Genomic DNA, 25,344 nt, shown 5'->3' with positions numbered 1-25,344 from the left:
AAGACCTGAATTCAACTTATTTACTAAGGGTCTATTTGACCCTGGACAAATTATATGCTTCAGTTTTTTTCATTTATCAAATGGACATAATAGTAACAGTACCTACCACTTTTCCAAGGTTGTTGTGAGGATTAAATGAGATAATATTTCTAAAGTGCTTTGCTAGCCTTAAAGCATGATAGAAATGCGAGTTATTAAGTCAGAAAACCTAGATTCTAATCCTGATTTCTGTCATGTGCAGAAAATTTTAGCTCCCTATCTATGAAATGAAATAATTCAACTAAGTATCTCTCACTGATCTGTTTCTACTCCAAAACTGCTTCTGTCAGTTTGTTTTTCACTTTTCATGTTCTTCTCAATCATCTTCACTAATTTCTCCTACTCCTACAGATTCAACCCCTTTATCAATGATTAGCTGTGCTAAAAACATTTTTAAGCTAAAATAGAGATAAGACATGATTTACTGAAGTTTCAAATTAAAAGGAAATGTACCCTGAGAGAGTGTTGTTTTCTATTTTGAAAATGTCAATGATTTCCTACCTCACAGTCTCATATTTAATTAACCAGCTTCATCCTCAGAATCCAACTGGTTTACTTACAATATTTCCCCTGGGAAAATAAATGTCTTACCTATGTATTGTCCCCGAGGGATCACTGGGTAGCCAACTCTGAAAAGGAAAGGAAAAAAAAAAAAGAAAGAATTACGTATCAAGTATATTACTTCGTTTTTCCAATTGTAAATGATTTGATCATATTGTCATTGGGACTTATTTATATTAACTTGGGCCTTAATTTCATCAACTTAAAGAGCTCTGGTTCTATGAATATGTGGTAAGGACTGAGTTCAACTAAGTAAATTGCCCCACCCCATTTAATGTACATGCGATATAATAATAAGGTAAAAAATTATATCTCAATCAATGACTTCAGAGTAAGTATAGAAATCCCTTGGTCAACTGAAGCAAATGTTTCAAATATGCAGCTTCAGGTCTCCAAAATACTTCTGAGTGTGACCCAAATCAGCTTAAAATGTAATTGGGAAATATTTAACAAAATAAATTAAAATACTATAAAAGAAAGATAATAGTAATATGTAGTTTTCTAAGTCAACATGCAGCCCATGGGGATCTTTACATATGGTTGGTGGCCCCCATTTCTATTTGTTTGACACCACTGAACTAGAGAGAGTTGTCTAGGAAAATTATTTGGATTGGTCAAGAAAATTGTGTCATACGGTTAGATTTGACTATAATAGAACTTCTTAAACTTTTTCTACTCATGACCCCTTTCTCCCAAGAAACTTTTATGTGACCCCAAGCATATAAGTAAATAAAATAGGAATACAAATCAGACCTTTACTGGTAATAAATCATAAAGAAATTTATTTTTAAACAATTCTTTAGTATACATATAATTTTATCATTTATTAAAGACAAAAGCAAATTTGCATACTAATGAGATGGATGTGCTTGTTATTTTAAGTAAAGAATTAAATTTTGGCATAATATTGATATCTTTTCCTATTAACAAATTTTTCACAACCCCTCACATTCAGTTATGCAATTCCATATGGTGTGGCAACCTTTAGTTTAAGGAGCTTTGATCTATAAAATATCAAATCACTTTAGACCTAAGAATCTGAGAGTAACTATGAACTCGGAAAGCATATTCCAACAAACCCCTGAAAAGGAACTTTTTGTGTGGGGAGGAGAGTATGTCAGCTTTCACCTTTGCCTAGGTCTGCTTCTTTCACTCCCTTTGCCTGGAGAAGACCTTGTGAATTTCAAAGGTCCAGAAAATTTCCCAACTTCCCATCAGCATTCTAACTTCATCCCTTCAAATAAGAGACTGGCAAGAGGGTATCCATTAGTAACAGACTAAATGACAAATCCATGGCTCCACAAGAAGTCCAGTAGAGATACTATACCAAATCTAGGGGGAAGCCCACCAAGAGAAAACATAATTTCTAGCAACCAGGAGTGTGAGATACTCCTTTTAAATTTGCACTATATAAATGTCAGTTATTAATAGTCTCTTGTGATTATGGCTATAATTATATTATTATTATTACTACACTTCAATCAATAGGCATTTACATATCTGGCTGGTATTTTATAACCCTTGGAATAATAATTTTCTGGGGATAAGTGTTAAGCTCCATCAACTTGGTTATTCTAATCATGTGCTGTTAAAGAAATCACAAGACCATTCTGACTGGATTCACTACAAATATTTGCTGTCTACTCTCAAGTTAGCCTTCACTGCTGGAAGGCAAACACTCTATTCCTCTCTAATTAATTTGATATACCACAGCAACTGTTCTAAACCTTGTCTCTTCAAAACCCAAGCCTCCTTCTTAACTGAAAAAAAAAAAATCGAGATCCTTTCTCATAAACTCCTTGTCCTCTCTCTTTTGTAATCTACTCATTGATGGCAGGAACTGTTTTTGCTTCTCTTGGCATCCCTAGCACTTAGCATAGTGTCTAGCATATAATTAATGCTAGCTAATTAACCAACATGTCTAGACTCATTTTAGAAGTCCAGACAGGTGAAGGGACTTCTCAAAGACACAAGAGCACTAAAAGACAGGACTAAAATCCACATTTTCTGATTAATGTAAAGTCAGAAAGACCCTAGAAAAAGCTCTGCCCCAGTTATCTGAGCTTTGAAATAGAAGGCGGTGGGGTCAAACTTGGTGATTGCTAAAATCCTTTACAATTCTCAGTCTATGATCACATGATCCTGTAGTAGAATATTAAGTACAATTTTCACTATGTAATAGTTTAACATAATGGCCTATATTCATTCACTCTGGTAAATCTGTTTTAAAAAGGAACAAAAGGTAAGGACCAAGGTAAGATGTCAGTATGATTGGAAAAATTTAATGAAGTCAGGTTTTTATACTTTTTACCACTGAACAAGAAAGAGTAATGTCAAGAATTAAAAAACAAAACAAAGCAAAAATTCACTCCGAATGAAAACCATATAGGATTTTAAATGAGTTCATAATTTAGAGCTACTGTATCAACATTTATAGTGCTGAAAAAAAAAAGATTCAATGGAAATGGTTCAATAAAACAGGCAAAATATCTCATTCTATCTCCAGGTAAATAAAAGATACATTCAAAGAAATTAAGTAAGAGCTGACAATGCTATGAAAATTATAGGGACAAATAAAAGGACTTTAAAAAGGCAACAGATATGAAAATGAAGAATTAGAGAAACTATTGAAGGAAATGTCCAATATGGAAAATCTAATTAAACTACCTACTCACCTCACTCCAAGTGATATACATCAAGACAAGTAAATGATTTAGCACAATGAAACATAGGCATGTGTGCACATACACACACACACACACACACACACACACAATTATTGAATTATGCAAACTTTTAGAAAATATACAGATCTGGAGGACACACAAGAATACAGATTGATGTCCCAGGAAAAATTAGTGGTTATTACATTTCAAGATATTCTCAAAAGCTCCAAGACTTGACAAAAAACAATTATCCAAATACAGAGAGAAATAGTTCCTAGAATGGCCTACTAGTAGGAACCTAAGATTATATATATTACAGTTAAACTCCAAATTTAGAAAGTTAAGGAAGTCATGAGACAAGCTGCTACAAGAAGTAAAAAAAAATCACTTACCAGGGAAACATAATTAAGATCACAGCTGACTTTTCCAGAAAGAAAAGGAGGAAGTAGAAATTAGAATATACCATTTTCAGAATTAAAAATTCTAGGTTAATGGCCCATGCTTATGTTTCAAGCAAAATCCAATGTGCTTAATGAAGACAAGAGACAACTATCTGAAAAGCAAATAAACTTTGAAATGTTTACAGACATATCCCTTTCAAGAAAGTTATTGAATGGTAAAGATGACTATTTAATATCAAGATAAAATAGATACAAACATAACACCAGGAGTCTGAGCAATGCATTGGCTAAATCACAAAGGTTTCAGAGGAGTATTTTCAAAAAACCAAAAGATAAAAGGAACTAGAAGTTAGCATAACTCCAAAGCAAATTTCCTAACTTTGACAAAGGGAAAATCCAAATAATTTATATGGTTATTAATAGAATGGCTCTGTCAAGTTTAGATTGATAATAGAAAAATATAAGAGAAAGTATGTATTCCCTTCCAAGAGAATGACTGAAGAGAAGACAAACTTAACCAAATAATCACTAAGTGCAAATAGGATAAACTCCCCTAGTAAACCTCAAAAGAATCATCAAATGGATTTTAAACCAGATTTCAATAGTACACTGCTGACAATAAACATATCTAATTCAGAAATATCTAAATTGATTCAAAATGTAAGACTGGACTAAAATTAACCATGTTACTATCAAATCAGGAAATACAAGCACAGCACTAATGACATCAGACAGAATTAAATTCAAACCAGAAATTATGAGAACCAAAGAAAATTATATTATGCTAAAAGGTTTATTCAAAATGAAAGGATTATCATTCAAATATATGTGTACACATAGTAATTCTGCAGCAAAATTCATAAAGAAAAATCTCATAGTTTTTTTAGATGAAGTATATTGAAAATAATATCTAGAAATTTTAACACCTCCTTCTCAGCATATGATAAATCCAACAAAAGTTTAAACAGGAGAAGACTAAATGGAATAATAAAAAAACCACCTAGATCTGATGGATATGTGAATAGAACTTAAATTTAATGAGATTGGGACTTCCTTTCTCAGCATCTGTAGAGTCTAAAAACATGGTGGGCCACAATGAGATAGGGAAGATAAAGATATATGAAAGCAGAGACACTGTTTTCAGAATTTAAAATTCAAAAAAATGTACAATAACTATTATGAAATAGATAAAGGTGCAACACATACTCCTCCCCAAGGAAATGTTTAAAAAGCCAATTAAAGTGCAAAAGGTGATTTTAAAAATAATAACAAATTCACATCAAAAATAATTACAACATTGATCCTGAATAGACATATCTTTGGGATGGAGCTAAACCTTGTATTAAGAGGTAGGGTTATGGTACTAAATTCCTATATCAATAAGAAAGAAAGAAAATGAATTGAGGTTGCACCCAAAAAAAAGGTAAAAAAGAAACAAATCAACAGAAAGCTGGAAAAAAATCAACAAAATCAGGGTAGAGATCAATTCAATTGAAAAATTAGAAAATAATTTAAAAGATAATTTATCTAATTATGAGAGAGAGAGAGAGAGAGAGAGAGAGAGAGAGAGAGAGAGAGAGAGAGAGAGAAGGAGAGGGAGGAAGAGAGAAAGAGAGAGGGGAAAATGGTGAGAAAAAGAGAGGGAAAGAGGGAGAAAAAGGAAGGGAGAGAGGAAGGAAGGGAGAGGAAGATATGAATGAAACTGACAATTAACAAATACAAAAAAGGCAAGCCCAGATCAACAAAACTGGGAATGAGAAAATGTTCACAACTGGGGAAAAATTAACTAAGGAAGTTATCTGAGATATATACATGATTCTAGATCAATAAATTAAAGAACCCCCAAAATTAATGACTATCTACAAAATTACATAATACCAATACTAATGAAAAACTTTTGAAAAACCCAAATCAACTAATCTGGAAAGGAGAAATAAAAGAGGCCATTAAAAAATTGGCTCTGCAGAGACATAGCCCAGATTAACTCAAAATTGGATCTGAATTTTACTGAACAAATAATTTTTATGTTTACAAATTTTTCTCTTTTTTTGTTTTTTGTCTTTTGTTTTTTGTTTTTATCAATTGTTTCAAAACAGAGAAAAATGGTTGGCTATTTAACTCTTTCCACAAGGCAGATACAAGAAACCAAACAGTGAAAGAGCTGAGAATTATAAACTAAAGCAATAGTATTAACAAGATCAAATATATTAGGTGATCACAATATATCACCTGCCAAAATACAAATCTGTTTCAATCCAATATGATTTATGAATGGGATGAATGGATGGTTTAATACCAAGGGTAAAAAACAAAGGGCAATGAAATAAATATTACTTTAAGAAAATAAAGACTAAATGATTATATCATTAGATGCAAGGAAAACCTTAAGATAAAATAATCTTGTTTATTTTATCATATTACAAAAAGATCCTGTCACTATATTTTAGCATATTCCTATCTATATTCATATGTGAAACCCCACATTAATAGTGTATATAATAAAAACATTCTAAGTCTTCAATTAAAACAAGTGTTAAACAGAAATGATCCTTCTTACCACTTGAATTTAACATGGTTTTAGTTAACATATTCATCTGAAATCTTATTGCTAGTGATATAATAACATTAAAATTAAAAATAATGAAATAAATCCTGAAAAAGAAATAAAAGGCAAATGAAAATTTAGGAAAAACTTGTATGAACTGATGCATAATAACAACAACAAAACAAACACAAAACAGGAAAACAATGTTTTTGATGGTCGTATCAATTGATAATAAATATTAACAGCTGATATTTATAGAAGGTCTTAAGATGTATCACATGAGTACATGCATTGTCTCATTTAATCTTCACAACAACCCTCTGAAATAAATGCTATTATTATCTTCATTTTGCAAAGGAGGAAACTGAAATTGAGAGTTTGGTTGATTTGCTCTTCAAGTCAGTAAACTTACCTTTTGACAGGCACATTATTAAGTGCTAGAGTTATAAGGAATGGCAAAAGCAGCCCCTGATTGCAAGGTACCTCCATTCCAATGAAGAGAAATATGAAGCACAACATATCCACAAGATAAAGATAGAAGACAATTTGGGAGGATTTAGAACTAATCAAATGGGAAGACCTGGGAAAGGCTTCCCAAAAACATGGGATTTGAACTGAGACTTAAAGGAAAGAAGCCTGAGAAACTAAGAGGCAAAGGTGAGAGGGGCAGGGTATTCTAGGCATGAGGGACAGGCACTACAAGTACATAAAGTCAGAAAATACAATATGATGTTCAAGGAACTATAAACAAGCTAGTGTAGCTAGATCAGAAGTTATACAGAAAGGAGCAAAGTTTAAGAAATTTTGAAATATAGAAAGGGATCAATTTAGGAAAGTTTTAAATGTCAAACATAAGAGTTCATATTTGATCTTAAAGCTAATTGGGAGCCACTGGCATTCAGTGAGTTGAGGGAGTATAATGTAGTCAGATTTACACTTTTTTAAAAAAAAACCTCTTTGAAACTTGGCTGGAAACCAGACTGGAATAGGAGACATGTGAAAGAGAGATCAGTCAAGCAAGAGACAATGAGAGTTAGAGCAAGATACAAAGAGGACCACTATGAGAAAAATGTGGATGCAGAAATGACAAGACTATCGTATAAGCAGTAAGTGAAAGTAAGGAGTTGAGAATGATGCTATGGTTGTGAGCCTAACTGAAAGCACCAGGAAAATTGGGAGGATCTGGAGTAAAGAAATTGTGCTCTGTGTTGGACATAATGTTCTAAGATGCCTATGGGGCATCAGACTGAAATGTTCAAGAGATAGCTGTTTTTGTGGGATTAGAGCTTAGGATTAGACAAAGCGAGTCATCAGCATTGAGCTGTTATCACTCTGAAGAAGCTGATGCAATGTTTGAGTAGGAGAGACAAGAGACAGTAGAGGAAACAGCCCAAGATAGAAGTCCATTAGACACCCACAGTTAGTGAGCATGACTTGGGTAAACAACCAGCAAAGGAGACACAGAAAGAACTGATGGATTGATAAGAAAACCACAAGAGAACAGCATCATAAGAGGAAAGAGCACATAAGAGGAGAAGGTTATCCCTAGTGTCAAATGCCAAAAGTCAATAAAAATGAGCATCAAGGAAAAATCATTATTAGATTTGGCAATTAAGAGGTAGCTCATTGTGAGCTCAATTCAGGCCAGAAGTTAAACTGTACAATATTTAGAAGAGAATAAGAGGAGAGCAATTTGAGGTACTGAGGACAGGCAACTACAGACATACAACCAATAAATACAGCAGAATTCAAATGCAAATATTACTGTCTTTAAGTCCAAATAATTTTAAAGAAAAACAATATTGAAAGATTTCAGAACACCTATCAGTATTGTGTCTATGACTCCAGGAGACTAAGAGGAAGCATGCTTCCAATGGCTCATTAGAGAAACGGGAACTACAGGTGTGAAGTGATGCAAACATTATTTAAGACATGGTTAACAGCTAACTGGACTCTTGTTAGGTGACAGAGAGATCTACGGAAATTGTTAGGTTCTTACTAAGTGCTAATGAGATAATGAAATATTAGGTTCTTACTAAGTACTAAGTCGGTACTTAACAATTCTCTAGTTCTAGCCTTTAAGGGCAGTTTTACCCCTTTGAACTTCGAGGAAGGAGCTTGCATGTTTAAGAGGAGCAAGTTCATTGGTTGAGGTATTTTTTCCCAGAAGCCCCTGAGTTATCCCACGGCCATTCTCTGGGAGGATAAAAGAAGCAACATTGAGCAAGGGAGAGAAGTCTCTACTTTAGATCAGAGTTGGTGGCTCTATACAGCAAGAAGAATCTGGCTGAGAGATTGAGTTGAGACAGCAGATCTCCTCCCAGAGAGCGATCGGCAGTTTCTGGAGACAACAGACCTTTACATATTGGCACCCAACGTGGGGCAAGGACTTTTGTTTATCCTGACAAGGACTTATTCTGAGCCCTTCAGAGGAGCTAGCCCGGACCTTTGCAGGAAATGAAGAGAGAAGTCATTGAGAAGCGATTTTTTTTTTTAATAGCAGCAAGGGAAAATATTTGAAGATATCAAAGAAATAAGCATTATTAAGAAACTAAAGTAAATGTTTGCTGATATCAATTAGTGTTATTAAGTATGTACACTGTGCCAGGCTCTGTGCTAAATACTGGGATACAAAGAAAGGCAAAAGATAATCCCTGCCCTTGAGGAGCTTATAATGTAATTGCCTAATGTGTATATATACCTTGAAAAAAAAGATGCATCTAATTACTCTAGTAAACTAGCTGAATATAAGACATACCCATAGATTTGCATTTCTATAAAACCCCTCATCTCTCATCCTGTAGAATCAAAGGGCAATATTTCTTATATTAATGATAAAACTTATCAAGTCATCATATACAACCATAAAAGACCCATACAAATATAACTTCAAAATGATCAAAAGGAGAGGTGCCCCAAGTTCATGGTTTAGTTGAATAAATACAGCAAAAATATCAATACTTTCCAAGTTACCAGATTTATTTACAAAATCAATCAAAATACCAATAAATTATTTTATAGGACTAGGTGAAATAACAATGTAATAGAGAATTACTGGACACAAGATAAATATGTGGCCAGTGTATAATTGTGTGGTTTGGGAACATTGGAGTAATGGGCTCCTGCTTGAATTATGGGAATGTGGAAAGACTGGAGATCAGGGCTGAGGGAGGTTCCATCCATGCAAATTTATGCCTTATCTACAACTTAAAGTCTAAGAGATTAAGTGATTTGGAGCAGGTCGAACAGTCAGTATACACCAGAAGCAATATTCATGGTTTGGTTGAACAAACACAGCAAAAATATCAATACTTCCCAAGTATTCCCAAGAATAGAGGTCTTTCTATCTCTCAAGCCAGATTTCTAGACACCATTTCATTCTGCCTTATGTAATAATAACAACCCATCTCCCAAAAATAGCTGCTCAGGTTGCTTAATAATCAGTGGAAATGCAAATTAGGATGAATTTAATATGTATGCCTTCTTGAAACAAAATCAAAACCTGAGAAAATCCAAGGTAGACAAGGTTGTGAGTCAGTAGGTGCCGCCTTATATTGTTTGTGGAGTCTGACTTTTATAGGCATGTCAGAGAACAATATAGTCATAAAACTTATAATACTTTTTTTCCCCAGAAATTCTACTGTTAGATTAAATAAGGCTGTATTTGATACCTTGAAAACCTTAAATGGCTGCATAAGAATGGGCTGTTGCTACATAATTGTTACTAAGATTTTATCTCAAAATACTATGAAAAAGAAAAAAATTAACTTGACTAAAAAAATAATAATTGATAGCTGCCTTGTTTGTAACAGAAAAAATAAGTGGAAACAAACTTCCTAAGTATTTTTAAAGTTTCTGGATAAATGGTAACATACTAATATAATAGACTGTTGCAATGGTATAAATAAGTGAATATGTATATGAGGAATCAGGAGATGATAAATTGCAAAATCAGTAGAACGAGAAGAAGGAAGAGAAGAAAGAATGAAGAAAGCCAATGGTGACAGAATTTCATACATATCTAGAGCAGTCTATAGAACAAAAGTATCTTATTTGCTTGTTGGGGGGGGTAGATTTTATTGTGGTATTCATCTCCTTATACCGAGTAGTGGCTGGCACACAGTAGTCAAAAAATAAATGGTTATTGATTGATTAATAATTGTTTTTGTTCTATCTCATGAAAGATCCTAAGGATTCAGAAATATGCAAACTCTTGTTTTTTTATATATATTTATATGACTGTTTTGTTGGTAGTAATAAATTTCAAAATTTGTAAAGATATTTAACATATGCTAATTTGAGTTTCTTAATATAACGACCCTCAAAATTTCTCTATCCAAATCTGTCATGCAAACATTTGTTTCAAAAAGGTGCATTCCAAAAACTTATAGAATTTAATAATCAAATCTGTTTTTTATATGTACTTGGAAAAAATAAAATACTATAAAGAAAAAAACATGTTGTCAAATAGCTTCATTTGAAGCACACAAAAAAATCAAAAAACAAACAAATAAAAAGGTGTGTTCTCCTATTTTGAGGCAGATCTTGACATCAGCCAAAACATCTTATAATTTGTTGTCCATGGACAAATGCAAATGAAGAATGAAGTGAGAGCCTGCAAACTAAAACTGAGGTCAGCACATCTTACCTTGTCCATTTTTTCTGTTAAGTGCTTTAATGTTCAAATCCCTCATACCTTGTTCTTAAACCAATACCCTCCAAAAAGTATGTGTTAATAAATGTTTTAAGATAATATAGAATTTCAAGTCTTGAAAAAAAAAAAAAAAGAAGCTACCTCTCCCCTACTCTTCTCATTTTTGTAAATGAGTAAACTGAGGTTCAAAGGAAGGGAAAGTGCATACCCATGATCACACAGGGAGCAGTGGCAAAACTATATTTCAGAACAAGTCTTCTGGCTTTCAATCTAGGCTTCCTTCCATTTCATTCTTCCTCCTTGGAGTATCTATATTTTTGTAGGAGAATCTTGGAAACAAAAACAATTTTTTGCCAAGGAGGGAATCTCTAAATATTGTCATTTCAAACTGTAGCTCAAAGATTTTTAGGCTTTCATATGCATTTCAAATGACTTCTTTGCATCCTTATGTCTCTGTTCCTAAACCTCTGGTCTTCCATAGTACAAAATAACAGTTACAAATGAAGAAAATGATCCACAAAGGTTGTAGAGTTGTGACTATTTGGACAACAGGCATTTATTATGTACTTTCTACAAATCACTCAGCTAAGATAAAGAAAAGTAGGAATACAATCCCTATCCTCAAGGAGTTTGAATTCTAATGAAGAATACAATATGAAAACATAATTGTAATACAAGATATGTCCAGTGTACATGGAAGATAATCTCAAAGGCTGGGGAGTGACAGAGGAAAGTGAAACTCTTTTTGCAGGTGATAGAAATTAAATGGAGTCTTGAAAGAATCCAGGGAATCCAAGAGATGAACATGAGAAAAGACAATACACTAAGCATTAGGGATGGTTATTGAATATGCACGGATTTAGGGGCTGGAACAAACATCTTGTGTTTTGTTGTTTAGTTTAGTTTTTTTTTTTTTTTTTCATTTGACAAGTATTTATTTATTTTAATTTTTTATTGAAGCTTTTTGTTTTCAAAATATATGGAAGGATAATTTTTCTCATTGACGCTTGCAAAACCTTGTGTTCCAATTTCCCACCTTTCCTCCACCCCTTTTCTTAAATGGCAAGTATTTACACAATTATCTTGCTGCACAAGAAGAATCAGATCAAAAAGGGAAAAAGTGAGAAAAAAAAATAAAATTCAAGCAAAAATCAACAAAAGAAGTGAAAATGCTACATTGTGATCCACACTCAGTTCCTACATCCTCTCTCTGGGTATAGATGGTTCTCATCATCATAAGATTATTCAAACTAGCCTGAATTGTCTCATTGTTGGGTAGAGTCATACCCATCAGAATTGATCATTGTATAATCTTGCCATTGCTATGTACAATGAAATCCTGGTTTCACTTAGCATCAGGAACAAACATTTTGTAGGAGAATAAATAGCAAAGAGGCCAGTCTCTGTACTGTGGTACTCCACAGAAAAAGTGAACAAAACTACAAGAAGACTGGAAAAGTTGCTAGGTTGTGAAGGGTTTTAAAAGCCATAGTTGATCCTGAAGGTAATAGGGTGCCATTAGATTTTATTGCATAGGATAATGACAAAGTCATACCTATACTTTAGGAAAGTTACATTGACAGCTGAGGAGAGGATAGACTCAACAAAGCAGAAAGTTGAGGAAAGGATACCAGCCATTCAATAGTTAGGGGTGAGGTGTACCAGAGTGGCGGCTGTGTGGATGAAGAATAGATTTACAAGATATAAATGTTTGCATATTGTCTTCTCAAAGATATTGTAAGTTTCTTGAGAGATTGTCTTTTGTCATTTTTGGTATCCCCAGCACTTAGTACAATGGCTGACATATGGAAGGTTTATAGAAAATGTTTATTGATTAATTGATTATGTGAAGGTAAAAGAGAGTGAGAGACAGAGAGAGAGAAAGAGAGAGAGAGAGAGACAGAGACAGAGACAGAGACAGAGACAGAGAGAAAGAGAGAGACAGAGACAGAGACAGAGAGAAAGAGAGAGACAGAGACAGAGAGAGAGAGAGAGAGAGAGAGAGAGAGAGAGACAGAGACAGAGACAGAGAGAAAGAGAGAGACAGAGAGAGAGACAGAGAGAGAGAGACAGAGGAAGAGAGAGAGAGAAGAGAGAGAGAGAGAGAGAGAGAGAGAGAGAGGAGAGAGGAAGAGAGAGAGAGAGAGAGAGAGAGAGAGAGAGAGAGAGAGAGAGAGGAAAGAGAGAGAGAGAGAGAGAGAGAGAGAGAGAGAGAGAGAGAGAGAGAGAGAGAGAGAGAGAGAGAGAGAGAGATTTGGTTACAGATTGGATATATGAGGTCAGTGCTAGTGAAGATTTAAAATAGCACCAAATTCAAGAAGCATTTACTATGAATAAGGTATTGCACTAATATGGAGTATGGAAAGGTGATGTAAAAAAACAGCCTCTCCCCTGAAGAAAACTATATGCCATACTAAACAGATGAAGAAATGTAATGTGGGGGTTAGGAAAGACTTTTTGTAGGAGGTGGCTCCGGAGTAAAATCTTCAACAAAGCTGAGGATTTGAGAAGGCAGAGCAGGAAGGGGAAATGCATTCCAGGCTTGGGGGACAGATTGAAGAAAGGCACAGGGCACAAAGATGGAACAGCAAATCTGGGAAACAGAAAGTAGGAGCTTGGCTACAAGAGAAAGTGAATGAAAGGGAGTGATATGCAGTAATTCTAGAATGATCTACTAGGAGCCAGACTGGAAAGGGCTTTCAATACCAAGCTGAGGAATCTGTATTTTGTCCTAAAAGCAATTAGGGAACCAATGATGATTCCAAGCAATGCAGTGACATGGTCAGACATAAGCCCTAGAAAAATGATCTTGGCAGCTGGTGGATGATAGACTGGAGGGGGAAGAAAGACTATTCGGGAATCTGAATGAGGTGATGAAGATAGATCATGTGGGTGGGAGAAAGGACAGATTTAAGAGTTGTTGAAGTAAAATCAACAAGATTTTGCAACTCATTAACTGGGGGTGGAGTGGTTAGGGAGAAAGAAGAATCCATGATGACTCCAAGATTGAGTCATCATCAATTACCAAAATGCCAGAACTTTACAATTATTTTTTGAAGTACTCATCTAAAAAAAGATCTGTATTCCTGGCAGTGCTGTCCTTAAGTTTTGTATTTGTCCCCATTTAAATCTCTTCCTAGTGAGAAAAGAGAATAGGGGAAAAAAAGAAAACTAACCACCTGGCTTTAACCTAAAAAAGTTAAAGCCTAAAGTTTGATGCCTGAACAAAGGAGCATCAGAAAAGCATGGAAAGACTCCCGTGAACTCATAAAGGATGAATTGAGCAGAGCCAGGAAAATAACGTATGCACTAATTACGATAATGTAAAGAGAAGCAACATGACATTGTTTATAAGCCATTTTCCCTTAAAGCTTGGAAGACTTCATGGCTTGTCATTGACATATACTGGCTATTTGACTCTGGATAAAACATTCAATTCTTTGTTCTTTAAGCAACTCTCTTTCTCTAAGACCAGAAGATAGGAAGCATCTTCAATCTGTGAATTCATTTTATCAATAAAGTCATGTCTACTTCTACTCGCACCTAAAATAAGGTAAAAGAAATCAAGTTTGAAAATTAAAGAACTGTTCATTGCAATTACCAATGATTAAGTGGAGAGCACAGTTCACACTGTTCAGCCACTTGATGGACGGATGGTAGACTAAGGGGACACAATGAAATATACCTTCTCAGAAACAGCTAATGTGCTCATTTGCTTTACTTCACAGTACTTTTTTTGTTACAAGAAAGGGTGGATTAATAATGAAATTTTTCTTTTTCTTTTAAAGGATAAACAGAACATAAAAAGACATAGAGGGAAGTTCAGAATGGGATACAAGTCAGTCAGTAACAATGTTGTTACTATCATGCTAAATTTAATATACACTAAAACTGCAGATAAAAAAAGTACAGTTCCAGAAGCAAACTTCTTTTTTCTGTTGTTTGTATATTGAAATGGTTATAGTGGTTCATGTTTGTCAAGTTCATAATAAAAAAGAAAATTTAAGAGAAAAAAGTAGGAAACAGTAAAAACAATGAAACTCTTTTCTCTTTCCTCACTGCTTCCCCCTCCCTCTTATACTCAGTGAAAAGTCTATAGTCCATTTAAACATCTGATGTAAGAACTTGAAAATTCAATTCATCAAGCATTTATTAAGTGCTTCCTATGTTCCAGGGACTATGCTAAGTGCCAGGAATAAAAAGCAAAAGAAAAATAGTCCTTTCCTTCAAATGCCCATCATTCTACTTGAGGCAATAGTATGATATCAATAAGTAATTACCATGTTAGCACTCAGTTAAGTTGATAAAGTTTGTTTTTTTTCAATTAAATTAAATGAAGCTTCTTAGCGGCCCTCTTTTTGGGGATAAGCTTTTCTCTAGGGTTTACAAGATACTTACTATGCTCTAGAGCAGAGGTTCTCAAACTATGGCCCACCAGCCAGATGTGGCCACTGAGGACGTTTATGCGGCCCCCCCAGGTTATGGCAAATGGACTGAGTGGCGGAGACAGAGTGTGAGCTTTTGTTTTTACTATAGTCCGGCTCTCCCACAGTCTAAGGGACAGTGAACTGGCCTCCATTTAAAAAGTTTGAGGACCACTGCCTAGAACAAAGCTTCTTAAATTAAAATGGGATCACAACCCCATATTAGGTCTGGTGGGTCATGTGGGTCATGAAATTATGATTTATTATTAGTAAATGTTTGATTTGTAAACCCATTTTATATACCTGGGGATCATGTAAAAATTTCCCAGGCAGAAAGGTCATGAGTGGAAAAGGTTTAAGTGATGCTAGAGGACTTAATTCTTAGAATGTTAGCTAATTTAGAATAGGGACTATATTTCTTCTTGTATTTGTACTCTCAGGGATGATCTGGAACATAATAAGTGCTTAATAAATCCTTATTGACATACTTGTTGACCCACACAAGACTTTGAAGACCCTCAGTTGCTAGAAGGAAAAGACATCTGAAAATACACAGTGAGTCAGGAAGAAAAATAGAGGAGAAAAAGGATGAGAGAGAGAGAGAGAGAGAGAGAGAGAGAGAGAGAGAGAGAGAGAGAGAGAGAGAGAGAGAGAGAGAGAGAGAGAGAGAGGAAAGGGAAATGCAGAAGAAAGAAGGGAAGAGAGAAATTGAGGGTGAAAGGAAGAAAAGGAAAAGGAAGAAGGAAAGGAGGAAGAGAGGAAACAGGAGAGATAGGAGGAAGAGAAGGAGGAGAGAGGGAGGGATAAGAGAGGGAAAAGGATAAAGAAAGAGGAAGAAGGAGAAAGAATTAGGGAAAAGGGGGAGAAGGATGATGGAAAAAGGGATGAGAAGAGAGGAAGAAAAGGGGAGGAAAGAGAGAAAGGGGGATGGGAGAAAATAAGAGACAGGAAGAAGAGAGGGAGGGAGAAGAAAGGGAAAGAGAAAGAAGGAGGAAGGGAACAGAAAGAAGGAAGGAGGAAAGGTTGAGAAGGGGAGAGAAAGAAGGAAAGGAAAAAGGAAAGAAGGAGGGGGAATAGGAGAGAGAGAGAGAGAGAGAGAGAGAGAGAGAGAGAGAGAGAGAGAGAGAGAGAGAGAGAGAGAGAGAGAATGGAACTGGGAAATAAGAATGGATAAGAAGAGGAAGACAAAGAAAGGGAGAAGGAGGAGGGAAAGGAAGAAATTTTCTCCTTCAGCTCCAGCAGTTAGGTTTTTGAAAAAACTTGATGTGCTCATATACAATGAGCTGTGCCACATAAATCTCCCCTCCCCCAGAGTTACCAAGGCAACCTTCGCCAGATAACTGACAATAATACCTTTTAAAACCCAAATCTTGAGCCTGTCACAATGACCAAGGTTGTTATAACCAGCTGCTTCTAGGAAGGGACACGGATATTGTGATTTTCCATGATGCCCAAACCTTTTCCCCATCCCCCAAGGAACAGTCTTGCTTGGGAGAGCTAAACATCTGGGAAATATCTTTAATCTGATTCTGAAAATCCTGGAGGCACAAAACAGATTAAGTTTCTGAAAGCTAGACCTGACTTCAGTGTATTAATGAAGCAAAGGAATAAATTGGACCCTTAATTAGCCAATCAAGGAAGTCTGTTTTAGCTCAGCTACTAGGTATTTCATATTATCTTGATATTTGCTCCATAAGCACCTTTGAAGAAGTGAGACAAAAATAGGAACATTTCTCAACTGTATACAAGGAAATCTTGAATTTAATTTGTGACTCAGTAACTCTTTTTAAAATGAGAGGGAAGTAAAAAAAAATGTTCAAATTGGTCTATCTTCTATAATATTTGATGAAATAAGATCTTTAGGTAGATGTAAACTTATATTACTGAAAGGAGTTGTCATTTCTTTTTTTTAACTGCAGTCCTCAAAAAGAAGTAAAATTTTATTTGTTTTTCTCAGTTTTAGGAAGTTGTTCCCCTCTGGGTCAGGTATAAATAAGATCAAAAGACTAGAGATTTCAAGCGAAAGAGGTCCTTAATGGTCATTTATTCTCCAGCCCATTTGGATCTCCTAACTGAATATGGCGATCCCAAAATTATGATTTATTATTAGTAAATGTTTTATTTATATACCTATTTTATATACTTTTATACCTAAGGTCATATAAAATTTCTTGGGTGAAAAAGGGTTGTGAGTGGAAAAGTTTAAGAATCTCTGATTTAATCCAACCCCCTCATCCCACAGAAAATGAAATAGAAGTCCAAAGTTATAAAGAGAATAAAAGGAAAAAGTAGAAGAGCCAGAACTTGAAGCTAGATTTTCTGACTCCTCAAATTCTTTCTACTCCACCATACTGCAATCTCTGTTTCCTATTTTTCATCTGTGTGCTGGTCCAAAACCCCTAGCACAGTAAAAATTGTTATTATTAATCAGAAAAGTGACTCAAGGACTAGACTTTGGCAATTATACTCCACTTATACTAACCAACTTCTCAGTTTCTCTTCTTGTTCCTTACAACCCCTCTATAATGATAAAATCTTGTGGGCCATTGACCCAAAAGATTCTACCATTAAGCATTTATCACATGGAAATTGTTGACAAAAAGAAAGGCTTCATACATGACAAAAAACATTTATAGAAGTTCTTTGCACAATACTGAGCACAAAGTAGATGCCCTTTAATTGAGGAATGACTCAACAGATTGTGATATGTGAATATTGTAGAATTCTTTTTCATAGAATATGAAGAATACAGAGAATCATGGAAAGACTCAGACCAACTGATGCAGTGTGATTACATCAATGTAAATTAAAAGAAGAATAGCCACAAAGCAACCAAAATTGAATATTGTGAAGTGATAAAGAACAAACCTGAACCTAAATAAGAGATAGAAGATCCCTCCCCAATATTGCTTTGTGGTAGGTGGGTCCCTTGGTGTAGAACACTCTGTAGGACAACCAGGTGGTACAGTGGCTAGATGTAAGCATCAGAATTAGGAATATATGAGTTCAAATCTGGCACCAGACATCTCCTAGATGTGTGAATCTAGACAAGGTATTCAACCTTTATTTGCCTCAGTTTCCTCATCTGTAAGATGAAGCATCCCAGAGTAGGATAGTGACAAAGGTCATTGTGAAATGGTGAGAAGAAAAAGAGAAAGTCTGGGAAGATCCTGAAAGAGACTTTCCATTGTTCTCAGTTAATTGTTATATAAAGTTTTTGCTACTACCGCCTTGATGGGGTAAAATTCTCAAGCCTATCATGATTCTATGCAAAGCCAGAAAGCTGATGTTTCCATATCCTTTACTTGCATAAAAGTCAAGAGTTTTCTAAGACTGAAAGGCACTTTCTTTAGTTGCCTAAGATTCTAAACTTTTTTTTGTATAGATGTTTCCAGACATCTGTTCTATATAAGAGAGAAGTGGTAGGTGGGAAAAGGTGGGATATGTAAAGCAGAAACAATCTGGCAAAAATTAGAGAAAATCCAGGAAAACAATGAGAATTTCTGGATGATGGATACTCTGACCTACATCGCTGGTTCCTTCTGTGACTAGCTTCTCTGTGTTCGAATTCCTTTCCACAGGAATGTTCTTCCCCAAATCCATTCTGGAAGTGCTGAATCAATCCCCTGTGTCTTCCACCACAGATTCCCAGCTTTGTTTAGCTATCAGAAAAAAATCCAGCTTCATGGACCAATGACCTCTAAATGCCCTGGTTCTACTGATACTCACTCCGCCTTGGCACTGCAACTATCATACCTGTGCAGAAGATCCACAACACTTAATCAAGCCTAAATAATATTGTATTCTACCTTATAATGACTACTTAACCTAACCAATAACTAGAATCCTGTACATTTTTGACACTTGAAAATTGGTTGTAACTTGTAATTCATTATTCAAATCATTACACATTCATCATGCATATACAGCAAATTGATATTTCTAATGAATTCTCACTCTTGTATTTCTCTCTGATCATGGGATAAAATTGGAATCCCATTATTCTGAAGCACACACTTCAGATCTGATTGCTCAACCCCCATCAGCGAGATTTAAAAGATCATGGAAAATGGGAGAGGTGCTATTTGTTGTTCAGTCATTTCAGTCACATTCAACTTTTCGTGACCACATTTGGAGTATCTTAGAAGTGGTTTGTCATTTTCTTCTCCAGCTTATTTGACAGATGAGAAACTGAGAAACCAGAGTTAGGTGATTTGCCCAGGGTCACAGCCAGTAAGTGTCTGAAGCTAGATTTGAATTCATAAAATAAGTCTTTCTGATTCCCAGTGCTCTATGACTGCACCACCTAGCTACTACCTAATTTAGTTGAGTGTGGTTCATTTTGGCACCTCTTCTATTTTTCTTTGCAAAGATACTGAAATGGTTTGCCATTTCCTTTTTGGGGTTACTTTACAGATGAGGAAACTGAGGCAAATAGGATTTTGTGTGTGTTGCCCAGGGTCACACAGCTAACAAGTATCTGAAGCCATATTTAAATTTAGGTAGTATTCTATCCACTGGGTCACCTAGCCAAAGGATTAGAGATAAGCAGATGTTCTAATCTTCTAAAGGAGAAAAAGATGGAAATCTGCAAACTTCTGTCCTCTTCTATTAGCTGGAGCCAATACTGTTCTCTAAAAAGGGGCAGAATGGGAGTTTCTTCTCATATTTCTTCTTTTGAATCATGCTTTTTCTTTATATTTTTACAAAATTCACTTTTTTTATTTTGTGTGTGATTATTCTATTTATATTGTTGTAATCATTATGTATATTTTATTAATGACTCTTACTTATTTCATTCTGCATTAGTTTATATAAATCCTTCCCTGATTTTCTGTATCCATCACATTCATAATTTCTTACAGCATAGAAATACATTATAATTAGATTCCAAATTATTTTTTCAGATATTCCTCAATCAAGAAACAATCTACTTTGTTACCAATTCTTTACTATTACAAAAAGTGTTATTACACTTGTTATCAATGGCCTCCTTGGAGTATCATCCTTTTTATGAAATCTCTGCATCAAAAAATGTGGATGTTATCAAATTCATTTTCTTAATTCCAACTTGAATTATTTGCATATTGGAATTGTTCTTATAAATCTGAATGGCTTTTCAAAATAGAAAGCATTCTTAACTTCACCAAAAATGCCTTAGTATGTCTGTTTCCCATAATTCCTTCAACATTGGCTTCCTTTATCATTTTTACTTATTTGCATGGTGAAATGAAGCCTTAAGATTATGTTGATTAGCATTCTCTTCTAATTAGTGGTTTGGCATATTGTTTCATATAAGTTAATAGTTTACAACTTTTCTTTTGAGAAATGAGCCATTGGGAAATGGCTCTTTTGGTTTTTTGATATATATAAAGTCAAACTATCACCACCCTATTCCTGAAAACTATGTATTTCTGAATATAGCCCAACAATGCATTAACTTTTGTGGCTATGACATCATACTCATGTCATACTGATGACTCCTATTGAGTTTGCAATCCACATAAAACTCCAAATTGTTCTCTTCAATACTGCTCTCTGACCAAATCTTTACTATCTTATACTGATAAAACTGATTTTCTTATATCCAAAGGAAAAATTCATCCAATGCTCTAACATGTCAAGATTTCTTTAAATCCTAATTCTCTCATCCAATATGTTTGCTATGCCTTCTAGTTTTGTGTCATCTGAAAATTTCATGAGAAGCCATCTATACCTTTGTTTATGTCATTGACAGAATTTTCAAATAGCACAGGGTCAAACACAGATTCCTAGGATATCTCTCTGGCACACTGACATTGAATCATTAAGAACTATCAGCTTTGAATCCAGCTATCAAACCAGTTCTTTATCCATCTAATTCTATAATCATGTAGTCCATATCTCTATATTTTTTTTCCCAAAAGAACATTATGAGATGGTTCATCAAAAACTTTCGTAAAGTCTAGGCAACTTATATTCATAACATTTCCTTTACTCATTCATTTAGTAATCTTGTCAACAAAAGAAATGAGATTAATCTCAAGTGATTTTTTTCTGATGGAAGCTATATTGGTTCCTAATGGTTATTATTTTCCTTTCTCAATTTCCATCAACAATCTCTTTACAGAGATCCCTATGTTTTTTCTGAGAAATTGAAATCAACTTCACCAAACTACAGTTTACAGACTGTCTTCTTCCCTATTTTGAAAATTAAAACACTGAAGTGTCTGCTACCTCACCCATTTTCCATTATCTTTAAAATATCACAGATAGTGACTCAGCAATCACAAGCCACTTCTTTCAGTGCCCCAGGGTGTAGTTCATTGTCTAAGACTTGCATTTATCAAGAGCAACTAGATGAATCTCCTCATTTAATCACTTTTGTTGTGTCATTTTCAAAGCAAAGGTTATTAACCTTGGCAAAGTAAACAGAAGTAAATAATAATTCAGCAGCTCTTCCTTCTTTCTTTTGTAAGTTATTGCCTTGCTGATAAATGCTTAAATAACCAGTTTTCAAAACAAACAAACCAAAAAACCATACAAAACACGCTTTTAAATTTAATTTGCATTATTAACATTTTCTCCATCACATTCTTAAATCAAAACAATATAAGAAATCCTGATTTAGAACATTTGTCGGTTTTTGAAGGTATAAATGTTCATAGTGAAAATTTAACCATTGGCTCTAGGAGAGCCTATAAGGGACCCAAATTTCAGCACTTCACCTTCCACCTTAAGAAAATGTCATATCACATCTATCATCTTCCCATCTCTACTACTTCTTGATCTAACTTCTCCTAGAGTATCTCAGTCAATGAGGACTTATCTTTCTTCTGAATCAATATAAATTTGCTTTTCTAAAAAGCTAAGATATATGTCAGATTATACCTGAATTCTTTCTCCTCGTCTATCACAAATAATTGTACAATGCAGTCACTCTTCTCCCAGGATTCATAACACATCCCTTCCATCAACCAGTCCTCCCCTAATAATGAGAATCAGACACACAATTGAACCTTCCCTTATTGGTTCCTACATGTTATGAAGAATGGAATTATCATTAAGACCAGACCAGAAATTCTTAATTGTTTGTATTTGGGCAAAGAGGATATTACAGCAGATATTTGGATAACTGAAGTTTTCCATCACTATTATATCATGTATCTGTGCCAAATTTGTTATCTATTTTCCAGTCCTCATTTATTTCCCCTTTGTGTCCAGGCATTCTATAGCATAATAAAATGACAAAATCTCTTTTGTTTCTCCATCCTTCACCCTAATATTCTCCCTCATGCTTTCTCCATTTGGTTCCTGTATTTCCTTACATCACTGAAAATATGTAATGCTACCTAAAAAAGACAAACAGGAAAGAGAAATCATAAGATGTTAAAATTCTTACAAGGTACTTATGTACTTAGTTCACACCTTTAAAGGAGTTCATATCTTTAAAGGAGTTTGCTCATTGGTTCACACATTAGACTTCACATCTTTAGAGAGCACATAAAAGCACAAGCCCACTGGAAGGAGATTCAGAGTCAGGATTCAGTCAAGGAGGGAACTTTGGGAGAGGACTTTGGGAGATTCACAACTAGGATTGACTTCTGAGAGATTCATAAGGCAGAAACCCACAATCCCACACTCTTGGAGATTCAGAGTGAAGATTCATTCCCACTTCTACGTTTGTGCTGGCTGGAGACATCCGGACAAGAGCTCTCAGGAATCAAGAAGAGAGAAAGGCCTCCAGAAAATTAGTGAAGCCCCAAGAGAAGGAGATAAGATTTTGGAAGAGACAATAAAGGATCTGGACTTTAACTGCTGGCAGCATTTTGGGATTATTGAACTGAACTGAAACTAAGGCTGACTCCAAAAGCTCCCCAAAAAACCTGCCCCCAAGAGAACAATTACAATTTAGAGAAACAGAACATCACAATAAGAGGTTCAATAAAGTTAAAACTGTTTACAGTCATATACAGGCAAATGATACTTGTAACTCTGAAAAACTGTCTCATTATTAGGTAGGTTAAAAGGAGTGTGTTTAGACAGATATGAGTTGACCATGATTATGTCTAAAATAATAAAATTAAGAGACCAAGAAGGGGGATGTAGTAAGACAAAGGAAAGGGAGAGGTAGAATGGGTAAATTATTGCACATAAAATAGGCATGAAAGATCTTTTACAGAGGAAGGGAAGATGAGGACTGAAATAGTGGACAAGCTTAAACCTCACTCTCATAATGTTGTGGAGTTACACACACATTGAATTGGGGCTTAGAAATTGTTCTTAATCTCTAGGGAAGTAGGCTGGAGTAGTAAGAAAAGGGAGGACTAATAAAGAGAAGGTGGATTCAGGAAGATGGTAGTCAGAAACAAAACATTTTTAAGGAGGGAAATGACGAAATGAGAGAGAAAATAAACAAGGGGAAAATAGGATGGAATTATCATAACTGGAAAAAAAAATTCCAGCAAATTTCTCTGCTAAAGAAATCATTTCTAAAATATATAGAGATAAAATATGTAGAGAATTCATAAGAAAACAAGTATTTCCTTAGCTAATGAATGATCAAAGTATTCAGATGAATATATTTAAGCTATTTATAGTCATATGAAAAAAGGCTCTAAATCTCTAAATAGCTATTGATTAGAAAAATAAAATTAAAACTATTGTGAGATACTACCTCACCTTTATCAAATTGGCTAATATGACAGAAAAGGAAAATGACAAATTTTATATAAATTTTATATATATATATACAATATTATTGTGGATATGGGAAAATTGGAATACTGAAGCACTGTTGGTAGAGTTGTGAACTAATCCAATCAGTCTAGAGGACATTTTAAAACTGCATACCCTTTGATTCAACAATACCACTACTGTATCTGTACCCCCCAAAAATACAAAGAAAATGCCGGGGAGGAAAATTTGTACGTGTATTTATATAAGCTGTTTTTATGGTGGCAAAGAATTGGAAATTGAGAGGGATACCCATTATGGTACAAATTATGGTACATTATTGTGGTGGAATACTATTGAGCTATAAGAAATTATAAGGATGCTTTCAGAAAAACCTGGAAAGACTTACATGAATTGATGCAAAGTAAAATAAGCAGAGCACCAGAAGAGCAGTGTATATAATAATAAATGTATTCTATGTTTATCAAATGTGAATGACTTAGCTATCTTCAGTAGTACAATGATCAAAGACAATTCTGAAGGAATTATAACCAAAACTCTATTTATCCCCAGAGTAATAAACTGATAAGTACAAATGCAGATTAAAACACTTAACTTTATTTTTTCATCTGTGTTTTCTTTTGCAACATGACTAATATGAATATATTTTTTGAATAACTTCATATATATAACCTGTTTCAAATTGTTTGCCTCCTTAAAGAAGGGAAAGGAAGAAAAAGAATTTGGATCTCAAAAAAATTTTAAACTTTAAAAATTGTTTTTCCAATGGAAGCATATTGTAATGTAACACAGGTATAATCTATATCAGATTGTTTAATGTCTTGGGAGAATAAGAGGTAAGGGAGGGAGGAAGAAAAAATTTGGAATTTAAAATCTTACAAAAAATTAAAGTTGAAAACTATCTTCTTGCATTTAATTGTAAAAATTTAATGCTATTTAAAAACCCTTTGCCCATTCAGTTTCTTTTGAGATCTAGTCATTGGTGTTATCCCACCATGTCTCTGTGATACCTGTAATGCCAGTTTTCGTTTTCATACACTAGGACATCTAATTCCTCATGTTTATTGCCTAAACTTTAGATTTTTGTGTATAGACAATATTTGCTACTGGCAATTTTCTTGTATTTTATTTCTTATGCATTTCTGAATATTTCACTTACTATACTTCTTTGTAGCTAGTCTCTATGCTATCTAACTTATCAAGCATAAAGTCTTCCCTCTACTTCAGTGGTCCTCAAATTTTTTAAATAGGGGGCCAGTTTACTGTCCCTCAGATTGTTGGAGGGCCAGATTATAGTAAAAACAAAAACTCACTCTCTGTCTCTGCCCCTCAACCCATTTGCCATAACCCGGCTGGCCGCATAAATGTCCTCAGCCAG

At 34.6% G+C, this 25,344-nt stretch overlaps 1 protein-coding gene across 1 annotated transcript in view; it reads right to left on the bottom strand.

Moving 5' to 3' along the window:
* FRMPD2 (FERM and PDZ domain containing 2) overlaps positions 1–25,344 on the bottom strand; it is a 298,804-nt gene that overhangs the window by 93,548 nt on the left and 179,912 nt on the right. Inside the window, 1 exon segment of the mRNA XM_074296140.1 lies at positions 631–668. Coding sequence (XP_074152241.1) covers positions 631–668 — 38 coding nt within the window.

Source organism: Sminthopsis crassicaudata, chromosome 2, assembly GCF_048593235.1.
Source record: "Sminthopsis crassicaudata isolate SCR6 chromosome 2, ASM4859323v1, whole genome shotgun sequence".
In the NCBI taxonomy this organism is placed as follows: domain Eukaryota; kingdom Metazoa; phylum Chordata; class Mammalia; order Dasyuromorphia; family Dasyuridae; genus Sminthopsis; species Sminthopsis crassicaudata.
The sequence above is the reverse complement of the archived record's forward strand: the minus strand, read 5'-3'. Positions and strand labels throughout refer to the sequence as shown.